The sequence below is a fragment of the Trachypithecus francoisi genome, unplaced genomic scaffold (assembly GCF_009764315.1).
Source record: "Trachypithecus francoisi isolate TF-2019V2 unplaced genomic scaffold, Tfra_2.0 Lachesis_group16, whole genome shotgun sequence".
Lineage (NCBI taxonomy): Eukaryota > Metazoa > Chordata > Mammalia > Primates > Cercopithecidae > Trachypithecus > Trachypithecus francoisi.
This window is the reverse complement of record NW_022681461.1, coordinates 5,619,684-5,636,795: the sequence shown is the minus strand read 5'-3', so window position 1 is coordinate 5,636,795 and position 17,112 is coordinate 5,619,684. Positions and strand designations below refer to the sequence as shown.

The window sequence follows — 17,112 nt, the reverse complement described above, 5'->3', positions numbered from 1 at the left end:
GCCCTCTCCCATGACCTGCTTTCTTTTCATCCATTTGTTTCCCATCTCATTCAATACGTGGATGACCTTCTTCTTTGCAGCCTGTCTTATCAATCTTTCCAGCAAGACACTATCCTGCTTCTTCAACACCTCTACTCCAAGGGGTACAGAGTATCCCCCTCCAGAGCTCAAATTTCTTCCCCTAGCGTTACTTATCTTGGTATAATCCTCCACCAGCATAGGCGTGCACTTCCAGCAGACCGTATTCAGCTAATTGCCCAAACTCCAATCAGCACCACCAAACAACTATTCCTCTCCTTCCTAGGTGTTATTGGATACGTCTGCCTTTGGATACCAGGTTTTGCCATCCTGACCAAACCACTCCACAAACTCACAAAAGGAAACTTAGCTGAACCCACAGATCCTAAATCCTTCCCTCGCCCCTCCTTTTACTCTCTAAAAAAGGCCCGAGAGACAGCCCCTACTCGAGCGCTTCCCGACTCCTCCCAACCGTCCTTCCTTCACACAGCAAAAACACAGGGCTGCGCTGTAGGAATTCTTACTAAGGAACCAGGCCCCCGACCAGTACCCTTTCTATCCAAACAGCTTAATCTTACAGTCCTGGGCTGGCCGTCATGCCTGTGCGCCACAGCAGCCACAGCCCTTATAGAGTCTCTCAAAATCACAGGCTATGCCCCACTCACCCTTTGTAGCTCTCACAACCTCCGAGACTTAGTTTCCTCTTCACACATAAAACACAAACTCTCGGCCCCTGTCTCCTCCAGCTCCATTCACTCTTTATTGAAGATCCCACAGGGACCATTGCCTTTGGACCAGACTTCAACCCAGTCTCTCACTTAATACCCTCTACAAATCCTAATCCACATGACTGTACTTCCTTAATCCACATAGCCTCCTCTCCTTTTCCCCATATTTCCCTTTTTCCTGTCCCTGACCCAGACCACACTTGGTTTATTGACAGCAGTTCTTCAAAAACCAGTTGATCAACATCAGGAAAAGCTGGATAGGCCATTGTGTCTCACTCATCTTATCACTGAAACTGCTGAACTCTCCCCATTTACAACCTCTCAACAAGCTGAATTAATAGCACTAACTCATGCCCTAACTCTTGGCAAAGGACTGCATGTTAATATCCATACCGACTCTAAATACGCCCTTCACATCCTCCATCACCATGCTGTCATCTGGGCAGAAAGGTTTTCTCACTACACAAGGGTCCTCTATTATCAATGCCCCCTTAATAAAGCCCTCCTTAAAGCTGCCTTCCTTCCAGCCAAAGCCAGAGTAATCCACTGCAGAGGACACCAAAAAACCTCTGATCCCATTGTCCAAGGCAACACCTACACCAATAAAACAGTCAAAGAAACAGCAAATTCCCCAGTATCTGCTGCCAGTGGCCAATATTTCTCCTTCTCATCTATCACTCCTACTTCTGAAACTCCTTCTGAAACCTTAACCTACCAGTCACTTCCCACTCAAGGAAACTGGTTTTTACATCATGGAAAGCTCATTCTCCCTGCCTCTCAAGCTTACTCTATCCTCTCCTCCTTTCATGACCACTTGCATGTAGGATATAAACCTTTAACCCGCCTTTTAGAACCTCTCATTTCTTTTCCAGCCCGGAAATCCATCCTTAAAACAATCACCTCTCAATGTGCTATATGCCACTCTACTACCCTCCACCAGGCATTCTCAAACCTCCTCCTTTCCTTACACATCAAGCACGAGGATTTATCCCTGTTCAAGATTGGCAAATTGATTCTACTCATATGCCCCATGTCTGGAAACTCAAATACCTCCACCAGATGGGTTGAGGCTTTTCCTATGGGGTCTGAAAAGGCCACTGCAGTTATTTCCTTCTTCTAACAGACACAATCCCCCGGTTTGGTCTCCCTACCTTCATATAATCTGATAACAGGCCGGTCTTCTTTAGCCAAATCACTCAAGCAGTTTCCCAAGCCCTCGGCAGTCAACGGAATCTTCACACCCCATATCACCCTCAGTCCTCTGGAAAAGTAGAAACAGCCAACGGCCTTTTAAAAACACACCTTGCTAAACTTACCCACCAGCTTAAAAAAAACTGGACCACTCTCCTACCCCTTGCACTCCTCCAAATTCGAGCCACACCCTGGGAACCCACCGGGTACAGTTCATTTGAACTCTTACATGGCTGCACCTTTCTGCTGGGGCCCAACCTTATTTCAGACACCAACCCTCTTGGTGATTATCTTCTGGTCCTTCAACAAGTTAGACAGGAAACCCACCAAGCTGCCAATTTCCTTTTACCTACTCTAGATACCCAGCCATATAAAGACACCCTAGCCAGACGGTCAGTTCTTGTTAAGAACCTAACCCCTCAAACTCTACAACCTCGGTGGACAGGACCTTACCTGGTCGTCTATAATACCCCAACCACAGTCCATTTGCAGAACCCTCCCCACTGAGTTCATCGCTCCAGGATAAAACTGTGCCCATCAGACGATCTGCCTTCTCCTGAAGTCGCAAGTACTCTCCCCCACTTCCCTTAAACTTACCCGCATTCCTGAAAAGGAATAATAACGCTGTATACCTTTTATTTACAGTAGGCCTTTACACAGTCACCCCACTATTTAAACTCTGTCTACTTATGCCCCCAGTCACCATTCTCACCTACTTCTAAATGCCCTGCTTTTGTCTATACTACTGGTTCATGCTTTTTCTCCAGACCATTGTAGCTGATACCTCATGGTGTCACCCTCAAGCTGCCACCCTTAACTCTCTCAGAATGGACAGATGACCTTCTGTGGCAAGGTACTCTCCAATTCTTCCATCCCGATGAAGTTCTTTTCTTTTGAGACGGAGTCTCGCTCTGTCGCCCAGACTGGAGTGCAGTTGCCGGATCTCAGCTCACTGCAAGCTCTGCCTCCTGGGTTCACGCCATTCTCCTGCCTCAGCCTCTCGAGTAGCTGGGACTACAGGCGCCCGCCACCTCGCCCGGCGGCTAATTTTTTTTGTATTTTTTAGTAGAGACGGGTTTTCACCGTGTTAGCCGGATGGTCTCGATCTCCAGACCTTGTGATCCGCCCGTCTCAGCCTCCCAAAGTGCTGGGATTACAGGCTTGAGCCACCGCACCCGGCTTCTTTTCTTTTCTACTTACTCTTTGTCTCACTCCCGTTCCCTTGCCACCCTCTACCCCTCCCTAATTATCTCCAGCATACCATCAACCTCATCCACTCCCTCCTCACCATCTCCAATCCTTCCTTAGCCAGAGATTGCTGGCTATGCATTTCCCTCTCTTCCTCCTACCACACAGCTGTCCCTGCCCTGCCAGCCGACTGGGCAACCTCCCCCATCTCCCTACACCTCCGAACCTCTTTCAATGACCCCTACCTTTACCCTCCCAAACCACTTCTTTACTTCCTAGAAAAATACAGCAAAAACTCCCCTGATATCTCATACCAACAAGCTGCTGCTCTCCTCCGTACCTACCTACGAAACCTGTCTCCCTCAATTCCATACTCCCCGTTCTTGGACCCCTCACTACACAAACAACTATCCCCACTGCTGCTCCCTTATGTGTCTCCCGACAACGACCTACTAGAATTCCCTTAGGTTACCTCCCGTCTTCCTTATGTTCCTTTACTCTTCACCTCCAAGGCCCTGCCACCCACATGAACCAAAATATTGGAGCATTCCAACTTTGTATTACAGAAAATCCCTCCGTCATCACTAACAGTCTTAAAAACATCAGTAGCAACTTTTGTCTAGGAAGGCACTTACCCTGCCTCTTGTTTCATCCTTGGCTACCCTCCCCTTGTTCAACAGATTCCCCTCCAAGACCTTCCTGCCTGCTTACACCTCATCTCATAAATAACGGTGAATGGCTACTTGCAGATACCAAGCACTTTCCTTTACACCATGGAAACAGAACCTCTCCCTCTACACAGTTACCCTACCAAACCCCACTACAACCTCTAACAGCTGTTGCCCTTGCTGGATTCCTAGGGGTCTGGGTGCAGGACCCCGCTTCCAGAACACACTCATCTTTTTACCCCGCACTTCCAGCCTGCCTGCCTCAAGAACTCTTTTCTCTGTGGCTCTTCCATCTACATGTGCCTCCCTGCCAACTGCCCAGGCACCTGCACTTTAGTCTTCCTTACTCCCAAAATCCAGTTTGCAAACGGAAGCAAACAACTCCCAGTTCCCCTCATAACTCCGACACGACAAAAAAGGGCCATCCCATTAATTCCCCTGATTATAGGACTGGGAGTTTCAACTGCTGCAATTTGAACAGGAGTAGCAGGCCTTACAACTTCCATCATCACATTTCACAGTGTTTCCAGTGACTTATCTGCTAGCCTTATCCATATAATTCAAACACTTGCTGTTCTCCAAGCCCAGGTGGATTCTTTAGCCGCAGCTGTCCTCCAAAATCGCCGAGGCCTCGATCTGCTTATTGCTGAAAAAGGAGGATTCTGCCTATTCTTAAATGAAGAGCGCTGCTTTTACTTAAATCAATCAGGCCTCGTATATAACAACATCTAAAAACTTAAAATTTGTGTGGTGGTATGGAGAGATGATGGGCGAAGTTTCTCGGGGCTTCTTCGAGCAGGATTAGGGGCAGCGTGGGAAGCTGAAGTGGGAGAGATTAAACAGAAGAAAGATCTTGGGGTAAGGGGTGATATTGTGGGGTGACACAGCGAGCCCAAAAGCTCGATAATCAAGCAAATAGTTTCACTGGACCTACCCCGCCATTCTCTGGCTTAGCTTCACGGCTCCTCCCACTGACAGGCCCCTCTGCGCTCATCCTTCTCCTCCTCCTGTTTGGACCTCGTCTTTTACAACTCATCTCTCAGTTCACACAAAATCGCATCCAAGCTATCACTAATCAGTTCATACGACAAATGCTCCTTCTAACAAACCCACAATATCACCCCTTACCCCAAGATCTTTCTTCTGTTTAATCTCTCCCACTTCAGCTTCCCACGCTGCCCCAATCCTGCTTGAAGAAGCCCTGAGAAACATCGCCCATCATCTCTCCATACCACCCCAAAACTTTTCACCACCCCAACACTTCACTACTCTTTCCCATTTTAATTTTTCATTGTTAAGATAAAAGGACAGGAATGTAAGGTCCCCTGAGAGCAGGCTGTGCCATAGTCAAGCCATTGTGACCCCTGTGACCCACACATACACATCCAGAAGGTCTCCTGCAGCCAGAAAGTCTGGGACAACAGGCAAACCACAAAAGAAAAACGGCTAGTACCTGTCTTAGCTGATTAGCCAACCTGGTGGCATTCTACCATTGTAACAGGCTCTACCCTAAGTGATCAATCAACCTCGTGACACTGTGCTCTGTAACCTCGTGATAACATACCTTGTGACATTCTTCTCCTACCTGCAAAAACTGGCCCCTAACTGTAACTTTCCACTGCCTAACCCTAATCTATAAAACCATCTCCAATCCCACCACCCTCTGCTGACTCCCTTTTTGGACTCAGTTCGCTCGCACGTGGGTGAATAAACAGCCTTGTTGCTCACACTTAGCCTGTTTCAGATTGTCTCTTCAATTAGGCACGCGCATAACACAAATGTTCTTCCTACTGAAAAAGGTAGTCATGGATTAGTTGACTGTTCTAAAACAAAGAAGGCAAATATTTTTATAAACTACTGAAATGAACAACGTTTACTCTAGACTGGCTCTAGAACACAATTAAATGCTATTATCTCTCATAATGAAACCTTGCCACCCAATTGTTTTTTTACCTAGTTTAAGACAATGAATCATTACATATGCAAAACAGACCCCAGGGAACCAGGGATAAATCACATGTGAATAAGACCTAAATGTACTAAAAACAAAGAAAGAAACAAACAAAAAGTTTACCAACAGACACTATCCTAAGTACAAGGGGATCCCACTGGCCTTAGAGGAAAGGAAGGTTCCATGACTCAATGAAACCACTTGCTGAGTTCTAAAATACACGCCAGTCGGTGGGAAGAAATCTAGTTCACACGGTCCTAAGGCAACTGTTCTAATAACTTGCTGAGTTCTACTCGCCTGGCCTTGAGGAGGTAGGGGAATGTTTAGCCTTAAAAAACTAGATGAATCTTAATCCAGTCATTGCTCCATTACTTTTTCTGAATTAATCATTTAACAGATATGTTACCGTGAAATAGTAAACAAGAGAGAATGTTTAATAAGGAAATTGACTCTTAAAAGTGATTCACATTCACTATTTCATGAGTTGGGAAGAAAGCTACAAGGGGTGTGCTTTGAAACTAGTTGCGCTACGTTGGAGGGCGGGAAAGACAGTATTAAAAGCAATCACGTGGGAGTCCAGGGAAAGCTATCCTACACTTCAAATTCAACTCTTCAAGAATACATAAGCAACTGTAAACAAGAGAAACAGCGCTTCATGTCTGCGTTATTGCTCGGTGCAAAAGGCAAACATCCCCTACGTATTTAGAATAATTTAAATGTATACAGTATTTTAGACATACAATTTAGCCTTAGGTGACTTCATGCAGCTTCTCCAATTGTAACTAATGCTAAAACTTCCAAGTATTTTAATAAAGCTATAATAATTCAAGTTATTACTTCCAGAATAAGAAAAGACACAGAAAAAAATCCTGTCGGAAAATTCAAAAAGTACAAATATGGGCAATATATATATTTAAAGAAAGGAAAAAAGATGACAAGTAAACATGGGCAACTGTTAAGAATGAATAAAACCATGTTTATCTGAAGGACAATGCACTCAGAAAACATTACACATTACTTTAAGTTGTAGATTTGGTGTCTTGTTTGAAAATAGTCCCACTGCAAATTATCTTGCAACCTTTGTCCAGAAGCCACAGTCTGTCTGAACCTGCACCTATAGCTTTAGGATAAGGATGATTCCTACCCTAAAGTGACCAATAAAGTGGCTTACAAAGGATCTGATCTACGCTTGTGCGTTCATTGCCTCTGGACTGCCCAGTTAGACATCTGAAGGATAAAACCCAGTTTAAATTTAAAACACACTCACTTCAACAGCAAGGTACAGAACAATGTGTATGGTATGTTAGCATTTTTCTAAGAATGGGGGAAAAAATAAATACGTGGAAGTGGTTCACATATGCTGATAAAAGGTCTCTGGAAGAATTAACAAGAAACTACTGATAGTAGCTTGTCTTCTTTAGGTGGTGGGATGGCAGTGAGGAAAACAGGACCTAAGGTTAGGAGATTACTCATGTCTATCTTTGTACACTTTTTGAAGTTTCTATCATGTATTGAATTACCCAATCAAGAAAATTAATTAAAAAAACATTAATCTAAAGATCCCATGTTTGGAAATATCTAGCATGCTATTATGCAGGTGATTCAAAGGGAAAGGTGACTGGGATATTTTAACAATATATTTCACAGCTTTCAGAAAACTTGAAGATTTGAAACTTTCACAATTGGACTTGTCAATAAATCTCTCATTTGTCCAGATCAAGACTCAAGCGGGGCCAAGGTTACACATGCAATAAAACCCACTAGAAAGAGAGGCATTTAAGAAACAATTCCTTTACCTCAGCAGGCAGTCACAGAAAGCCTTCATCAGATTACAACTGACAACCCCATAAAATGTGACTTTTCTAGTTTTCTAATACCTGCCAAGAAAATAATTCCCTACCAATTAAAAACCAAGCAAACAACTCCTGTTTGCATTAGACTGGAGGAAAGTGGGAAGCTCTGATACGAGCTCATTTCTTCGAACTTGCCATCAAGAATGGAAGTCAGGATACGTGGTTTATATTATTATTATTATTATTATTTTTGAGATGGCCTCACTCTGTCATCCAGGCTGAATTGCAGTGGTATGAACACAGCTCATTAGAGCCTCAACCTCCTGGGATCAAGGGATCCTCCTGCCTCAGCCTCCCGTGTGGCTCAGACTACAGGTGCACACTAGTGCCCAGTTTATTTTTATTTTTTGTAAACACAGGGTCTCACTACATTGCCCAGGCTGGTCTCAAATGCCTAGGCTCAAGCAATCCTCCTTTCTCGGCCTCCCAAAGTGTTAGGATTACAGGCATGAGCCACTAAACCTGGCCAGTTTCTAATTTTAGGGTTAGAACTAAAAATTTTAAAGATCACTTCCAGCTGTAGGATTCCTAGACACTAATTTGCCTCATCTGTTTCCAAGACAAATAATGTAATCACCAAACTAGCTTAGGGATAACGTAAGGTGCTCCCTTACGTAAAAAAATCACAAAAGTAAAAAACTTAACTGTTCAAGTAAAAAACCACAAAAAGATCCAGAAATGGAAATAAGGATAGAAGATGGAAGATATTTCCCTTGCTCTGCTTTCCCCACACTGTAACATTTTATAAGCCAAAATGTTATTTCCAGCAAAAAATTCATCTCAACAATTTTATTTATTTATTTACTTATTTAGAGACAGAGTCTTGCTCTGTTGCCCAGGCTGGAGTGCACTGGCGTGATCTTGGCTTACTGTAACCTCTGCCTCCCAGGTTGAAGTGATTCTCCCACCTCAGCCTCCCAAGTAGCTGGGATTACACGTACCCACCACCATGCCCGGCTGATTTTTGTATTTTTAGTAGAGACAAGGTTTCACCATGTTAGCCAGGCTGGTTTTGAACTCCTGACCTCAGGTGATCCACCCGCCTAAGTCTTCCAAAGTGCTGGGATTACAGGCATGAGCCACTATGCCTGGCTTGAACAATTATTTAATAACATTTTCAGGAGCAAAGAATATACACTTAATAAAAACCATAAAATGCCAGAGTCTTTTTTGATGACTCCCAGGGAATTCACTATATTTGAAATCATACACTCATTAAATATTTAATTGGCCTGTTTCTGGGTTATCCATACACAAGGAAATCAATGATCCTTCATCTTCATTCTAGAAAGAAAAAAACTACACTTTATCCCCCCTCCCTCCACCCTAGGCAATCTGCTCTCCACTTTCTTCCTAGAGCTGTTTCTCAGCCCCCTGCATGGCTAGTCATGACAGGGGTTCTGCTCTCATCAATGGACTGTGGGCAGAAGTATGACGCCATCTCCCCTGCATAAAGAGTACTGCTGCTCTGCCCTCATTTCCCCACACTGCAAACCCCACACATGCACACGAGGATGCGCCCACCATGCCCGGCTAATTTTATTATTTTCTGTAGAGACGGGGTCTCCCTATATTGTCCATGCTGGTCTCAAATTCCTGGGCTCAAACAATCCTCCCACCTCAGCCTCTCCAAAGTGCTGAGACTACAGGTGTGAACCACCGTGCCTGGCCTAAAATCGAATCTTAACTATTGAAAGTAGTAGTCTGAAAGAGAACACAACAAAAACTTACCAAATGTGCCATAAAATCCTCTGGGTCCACAGGTCCCCACACCATACTTCTTTAAAGATGCTAAAGCTGCTGCCTTTATTGAAATAAAATAATTATACTTTAATAATTTATCTTTAAGAGTTCAAAACTAACATTTCCTATTTTTTAACCCACAGAGCTCCTTCCACCCTCCTCCACTTTTCTTCCTTTCTGAGAACTACGACGACTCCAACAGAATATAAAGACAGATGTAAAGACTGAGTATATGACTTAAAACATGGAAAAGTTATACTAGCCTGATTCTCAAAAGCTGGTTAACTTTTCTGAATTTGTGGGCCGTCTCCTGGAAAACGCCTGTTAGCCCACAATCCCAGCAGGAGAAAGACTGATTTCCTAGACCCTTCTCCAGCTATTCTCCAGGTCTGGCCTGTTCAGTTCTGCGGCTGTTGCCCAACATTGAGCCACACAAGACACTCTTGCCTCTCTCTGTCTAGGTCCAGCTCACAACTCTTGTCAGACAAAAAGTAATGGGAAAAACTTGCCTAGCCCTTTCCAACATTCTGATTTTTTTTTTTTTGGAGACAGAGTCTCGCTCTGTTGCCCAGGCTGGAGTGCAGTGGCACCATCTCGGCTCACTGCAACCTCCACCTCCTGGGTTCAAGAAATTCTCCCACCTCAGCCTCCCGAGTAGCTGGGACTACAGGCATGTGCCACCATGCCTGACTAATTTTTGTCTTTTTTGGTAGAGACGGGGTTTCACCATGTTGGCCAGACTGATCTTAAACTCCTGACCTCAAGTGATCCACCGCGCCCAGCCTGCATTTGTCTTTTATGTCCAGTTTCTTAAATCAGTAATGTTATCTGTCCACTTCAGCATTATGTGCTACTCACCTTAACCCTAGGGTTATCCAACAATCCAAGAAAATTAAATGAGGCAAAATTTATACACTCTTTTCCATTCACCACAATTTTGTGGCTTGGAGGGCTAGGGAAGAGATAAAGAGAGGTACACGTCAATTACACATTCATGTTACATGTTATTATATTACCTTGGTGGCAGGCACAACAACAAAGTGTTGTCATCCTACCCTATTTGCATGCTGGTCTTTGATTTCTTGTTTTTAAGAAGTAGTATTAGAGCATGGTAAATTAAAAATAAGATATTTTTCCATTAATTTTATTTTTAATAAACTACCCGTACTATTAAAATAAAAAAAGAAAAATAAGCTAGAATTCCAAGATGAATGAGTGGCAAATCTTAAATGCTTTGGTTTTTAAAACTCGCTTAAGAATGAAGTTGCCAAATAAAGTATGTCAGAAAAATCTGGAATAAGCCAAACAGGAAGAAAATATAAAATAAGATCAAAGGCAAAAATAGGCAGAATGAGTTATGATCTTGTATAAAGTGGCTTAAAAAGAAATGGTATCTATAGGAAGCCACTAAAGAGTAAGTGGGATATGTTCCCAATGTCTAAAGTTAACGCTGGAATGCTGTCGAAGAGGAATCCCCACACTCCTGGGGAGCGGGGAGAATGTGGGTGGTGGGTACACTGGAGCCGGATATGAGCCCAGCTGGGACAGGAGCATGGGCTCCTGAGGATAATTCTGTTAAGCCCTCTGCAGATCTATATTCCAGACATGAGCCATGCTTCAAAATCATGGGTTCAAATTATGGGTTGCAAACTGTTAAAGGGCTGTGAGACCAAGTTAGTTGGTCGCAATCAGCCTATTTTAGCCAGAGGAAACAGTAAAACAAAATAGAATGGAAAAGAAAACATCAGAACCATGGCACAGGGTGAGTGATGGGACTATGTATCTGTACTGGTCCACGTACTGGGTTGCTCGATAAAATGCACTGTAGCCAGAAAAGATGGAGACACACTATTCTCATCGATACCTCTTAATAGCATTGGTCATCCTTGAGAAAACACAGATGCTGGGAAACCAGGAAAAGGAAAGAATGACAACATGAAGTAAATTCATGAAAGCTAACTAACTCATAAAAAAGGCAAGAAGACTCAGTGAAAACAACAGGGGTTATAGAGTCTGTCAGACAGGCCCCCTCTGTATTACGGCCATCACTGACCTCTGTGATTCTCCGTTTCTTCATCATCAAAGTAGGGGGAGAGCCTACCTCTCAGGGAAGCTGCTATTATGGAAGTACCTGGCTCATAACAGGTACTCTCCAAATATTGTCTTTCTTCTTCCCTAAGGCTTCAAGGGCTTCTCTTTCAAATCCAGTGCCACTCACTTCCTCAACTGTGATTCTGATTCTATCATGTTATTTACGTTCCTACTTCTCAGGGTTTCCTTAAGTTTTCTAAGTCCTCCCTGATTCCACAGTCGGGAATTGGCAGTCACAAAAAGATTTTAAAAAACAAACAAACAAACAGCTAGGTAGACCACCCCTGTACCAAAGGTGTTGTAAACACTGAGACCATTCTACAAAAACTGTAATACACAGAAAACAAATGATTAAGAACAAGTACATCCAAAACCCCTCACCATGGCTCAAAAGCTATCAGGAGGCAGCATGATGTGATGCAGGGATGCTATTTCTGTCCAGCACTTGGAGTAGGGAAGGAACAAAGTTTCCAGTGAGAAATGGAAGTCTCAGACCTGTGCCCCACGCAGCCTAGCAGGAACAGGTCAAAACGGGCACCTGATACAGAAATCCTGGAACCTAAAATCTTATAGGGTACGCTGCAGAATCAAGTAAAACCAACCAGAAAGACATCTCCACAATCAAGACCGGAGAGGACTCGAGAGAGAAAACGGCCGGGCGCGGTGGCTCAAGCCTGTAATCCCAGCACTTTGGGAGGCCGAGACGGGCGGATCACAAGGTCAGGAGATCGAGACCATCCTGGCGAACACGGTGAAACCCCGTCTCTACTAAAAAATACAAAAAATTAGCCGGGTGAGGCGGCGGGCGCCTGTAGTCCCAGCTACTCCGGAGGCTGAGGCAGGAGAATGGCGTAAACCTGGAAGGCGGAGCTTGCAGTGGAGCTGAGATCCGGCCACTGCACTCCAGCCAGAGCGACAGAGCGAGACTCCGTCTCAAAAAAAAAAAAAGAGAGAGAAAACAACTTTCCCAATCAAAAACCACAACCCCACCGTGAGTGACAGTCAACACACAATACATGCAGAAGGGCTGCCGCCCAAGAACGCGAGACGCTGGACGCTAGAAAGTGCTGAGGCCCAAGAGCATAAATACAAGGAAAGGTTAAAAAGCTACTAAGAAAACGACAGGCTGGGTTGGGCACAGTGGCTCACATCTGTCATCCCAGCACTTTGGGAGGCCGAGGCGGGCAGATTACCTGGGGTCAGGAGTTCAAGACTAGCCTGACCAACATGGTGAAACCCCATCTCCACTAATAATACAAAAAAATCAGCTAGGCATGGTGGCGCACGCCTGTAATGCCAGCTACTCAGAAGGCTAAAGCAGGAGAATCGCTTGAACCCAGGAGGCGGAGGTTGCAGTGAGTCGAGATTGTGCCATTGCACTCCAGCCTGGGCAACAAGAATGAAATTCCATCTCGAAAAAAAAAAAGGGCCGGGCACGGTGGCTCAAGCCTGTAATCCCAGCACTTTGGGAGGCCGAGACGGGCGGATCACAAGGTCAGGAGATCGAGACCATCCTGGCTAATACGGTGAAACCCCGTCTCTACTAAAGAATACAAAAAACTAGCCGGGCGACGAGGCGGGCGTCTGTAGTCCCAGCTACTAGGGAGGCGGAGGCAGGAGAATGGCGTGAACCTGGGAGGCGGAGCTTGCAGTGAGCTGAGATCCGGCCACCGCACTCCAGCCTGGGCGACAGAGCCAGACTCCGTCTCAAAAAAAAAAAAGAAAAAGAAAAAAAAAAAAGGACAGGTTAACTTGCTAAATGGTCAAATATAACTTCCGGAAATAAAATCTAAGAGTCAATAAAATTAGAAATCCAAAAGGCAGATTAAATACCCCATCAGACACAGCAGAAAAACGAAAGACAGAGCTGAGATTACCAAGAGATACAAAAATATGAACGAGTACATACTGAACATGCAGGATATGAAGGTTAAAAGTACACTGCACATGAGTTCTACCGGGAAAAACTGGAGGAAAAAAGTGAGAGACAATGTTTGAACAGGTAACAGCTAAAAATGTCCCAGAATTCATGGGAGACAGATCCACAGAATGAAGTAGAAAAATGAATCCCAAGTAGGATAAATATGAATAGATTACAACAAGACACATGACAGTGAAACTGTAGAATTTTACAGAGAAAAAGAATTGTGAAAGCCACTAGAAAAACAGAAGATGCACAACAATTAGACTGACAGTCTCTTCAGAGGCCAGGCCATGATGAAATCCTCCAAGGGCCGCAGGGCAAATCATGATCCACTCAGAACTTGTTATCCACTAACTGTCATCCAAGGAGGGAAAATAAAAACGCTTCTCATTAGGAGATACATGTTACCCTCTCTGAACCTCCACATAACAATCTACTAGAGAATATATTTTAGAAAAAGGAATTTTAAGCCCGAAGAAGCTGCACAGATAAAGAAAGAAATACCTAAAGATTGGCAATAAGAAACCGGTAAACAGGTAAAGAAGGTGATTCTCCTGTAATAATCCTGGAGGATATAAAGTAAGTGGAAGTCAAATATCAGACCAGGACATCAAGAAATGGGGAGTGGGGATGGGGAACAACTGAAGTAGAAGGAGTCTAGTAAGTCCCTGTACTGCTCAGTAAGGACAGAGGAAGATTTTAACATTTGGGGCAAGGTGGCTCATGCCTGCAAACCCAGCACTCTGGGAGGCCAAAGTGAGGGGGATCATTTGAGGTCAGCAGTCTGAGACCAGTCTGGCCAACATGGTGAAACCCTGTCTCTACTAAAAATACAAACAATATTAGCTGGGCGTGCTGGTGCATGCATGTAATCCGCGCTACTCCAGAGGCAGAGGCAGGAGAATCTCCTGAATCCAGGAGAGAGAGGCTGCAGTGAGCCGAGATGGTGCCACTGCATTCCAGCCTGGGCAACAGAGTGAGACTCTGTCTCAAAAAACAAAAAAAATTGGACAGGAATTACTTACAAGAAAACCTGATCAAGCAGACTAAAGGCAAGGGAAAAAAAAAAAAAAGAAGAAATGAAATAATTAAGGCCACTGCCCTGGAACAAAAGACCATGTCTGTCAGCTGCTCCTGCAACTAGGTGTGGCCAGTGTTGAGGTAACCAGGCTGACAGGGCCAGAAGGAGCCTCTTTTCTGCCTGTCTGCCCGCCATCTTCCCTTAAGGTGACCACACACCTCAAGGGCAGAGCACCAGCATGGAAACCTGGGTCCCTGATCATCTGTGGCACTAGCTACCTCGCTCCACACTTGTGAGGGCAAATAAACTTGTACTTTGCCTGAGCCATCTAAGTTTGGGTTTCCTATTATATGCAGTTGTACCCACTGCTAATTAGTTACACCTTCAACCAGAATGATCTTTAACAATGCTACCTTTAGGTGTTTTGAAGAAATCAGTTTTTTGTTTTTTGTTTTTTTAAAGAGACAGAAAATAATTTGACACAGATATTGTGCTTATTTCCCACACATAATACATATTCCTGGAAGAGGGACTTCCCAGTGAAACACTGTACCACCAAGTAAGCAAGGCTGTTTAAAGACCACAACAAAAAGCAACCCTGAAAGGGGTCAAGCGTAGAATCACAAATACTGAATGAGAGTTGGGTAACCTTTTGAGGGACAGCAGCATACACAGATTCAAAAAGTTACGCATCCAGGTATTCAGACAGAAGTGAAAATGACAGACTTTAAACACACATTTTTCAGTGCTTCTAATGGTATCCCAGATGCCTAGGCAAAGGAAACAGCAGTATTGTTGAATATATTATTTGCGCAATGACATTTTAAATATACATGTGCAATTAAATTAATAAATCAAATAACATTATTTTGGGCTATTTACTCTTTAAGTTTACATATCAAATGGGCCAACAAACTGTTTTAAACATTATTGGGAAAATTGTGAATCACCTCATATTTCAGCAGAAATAGTGTTTCCTATACAAATGAGTTAGTAATCAAAATAAGTGTAAACAGATTAAACTCCTCAGTTAAAAAATGATACTAGGATTAAAATCCAATTATGTACAAAAGAACTACACACAATGACACAGTAAAACTGAAAACGGAGTCCTATTAATCACATAATAACTAAATGACAGCTGGTGTAGCTACACTGCTATCAGACAAATGGACTCGAAGGTAAAACATAAGTTTTGTTAGAGATAAGGGACATTAAAAAAAGATGTAGAAATGCTGAGCCCACATACATCTAATAACATACTTTCGAATTAAAGAATTTAAAAACAACACAGAGATAGAGAATGAATCCACATGGAGGGTAATACTGATCTTCACTGTCTCTTTCTTTCTCGTTCACTTACATGCCAGACAGAAAATGGCTAAGACTGTCAACTATTTGAATAATAATTAAAATGCTTGATGTAATGGACATAAGACACCTTGAATAAAAGGAATATATAATATAAATTTTTGTGATAAAGCCGTGGAACATTTGCAAAATTTACAATGAAGACATAAAGCAAGTCTCAACAAGAGCAGCAGAATCATTCAGGAAAGCTATCATCCAGAACATGTTTTTTAATCACATAGCAATGAATTATAAATTACTGAGAAGACAAAACTTAAGGAAAACACTATGCTTTAGTCAAAGAAAAAAAAAACCACAATAAAAATTAGAAAATATTTAGGTCTGGGCCGGGCGCGGTGGCTCACGCCTGTAATCCCAGCACTTTGGAAGGCTGAGGCAGGCAGATCACCTGAGGTCAGAAGTTCGAGACCAGGCTGACCAACACAGAGAAACCCTATCTCTACTAAAATACAAAAAAATTAGCCGGGCGTGGTGGCGCATCCCTGCAATCCCAGCTACTCGGGAGGCTGAGGCAGAAGAATCACTTGAACCTGGGAGGCGGAGGTTGCGGTGAGCCGAGATCGCGCCATTGCATTCCAGCCTGGGCAACAAGAGTGAAACTCCGTCTCAAAAATATAAATAAATAAAAAAAGAAAATATTTAGGTCTGAATAACACACATTAAAATACAGCCTACAGTCTGGGTGCAGTGACTCATGCCTGTAATACCAGCACTTTGGGAGGCTAAGGTGGGTGGATCACCTGAGGTCAGGAGATTGAGACCATCCTGGCCAACATGGTGAAACCCCTCTATTTAAAAAAAATAAAAAATTAGCGGGGCATGGTGGCGCACGCCTGTAGTTCCAGCTACTGGGGAAGCTACAGGAGAATGGCTTGAACCCGGGAGGCGAGGTTGCAGTGAGTCGAGATCACACCACTGCACTCCAGCCTGGGTGACAGGGCGAGACTCCATTCCCCCCGTCCCCCAAAAAAAGTATAGCCTACAGCTGGAATAGTCCTTAGAAAGGAATTTATAGGCTTAAACACGGAAAAGTTCATTATCCCTCATAGACAATTTTGAAAGTCTGCAGCAAGTTCATTAAGTAGCAAAACCTGTCCTAAACATACATGAAACTCTTTATTGATTTTATTTATTCAATGGAATGAAACTATTCTAGGGTGCTGCCCTAGACTACATGAGAGTGGTTCTGTAATAAGGAATATGTACTTTATTATCTTTCAAAACCTTTCTTTAAGCCTGAATTCTGAATTACACTCAGGGTCTTTTGTAAAGAGAATGTGAATCAGTACTAGAAAAGATTAAAAATGTAAATTAAGTGTTCAGCTAAGTTAGAAAAAGAACAGAGTACATCTAAGAGATATATGA

General features: G+C 43.5%; 1 protein-coding gene across 5 annotated transcripts in view; it reads right to left on the bottom strand.

Annotated features, from left to right (window-relative positions):
* SPTLC1 (serine palmitoyltransferase long chain base subunit 1) overlaps positions 1 to 17,112 on the bottom strand; it is an 80,702-nt gene that overhangs the window by 42,045 nt on the left and 21,545 nt on the right. For 3 of the 5 annotated variants that reach the window (XR_004443355.1, XR_004443356.1, XM_033236793.1), the window contains exons 4-5: positions 10,199 to 10,292; positions 9,329 to 9,401 (exon numbers count right to left, since the gene is read on the bottom strand). Coding sequence is in view for 2 of the 5 variants with exons in the window: in XM_033236793.1 (XP_033092684.1) it covers positions 9,329 to 9,401; positions 10,199 to 10,292 (167 nt within the window). In the remaining 3 variants the exon portion in view is untranslated. Of the gene's footprint in view, positions 1 to 1,897; positions 2,008 to 9,328; positions 9,402 to 10,198; positions 10,293 to 17,112 lie in introns of those variants that run through there. The other 2 variants (XM_033236797.1, XM_033236795.1) reach the window with 2 other exon arrangements.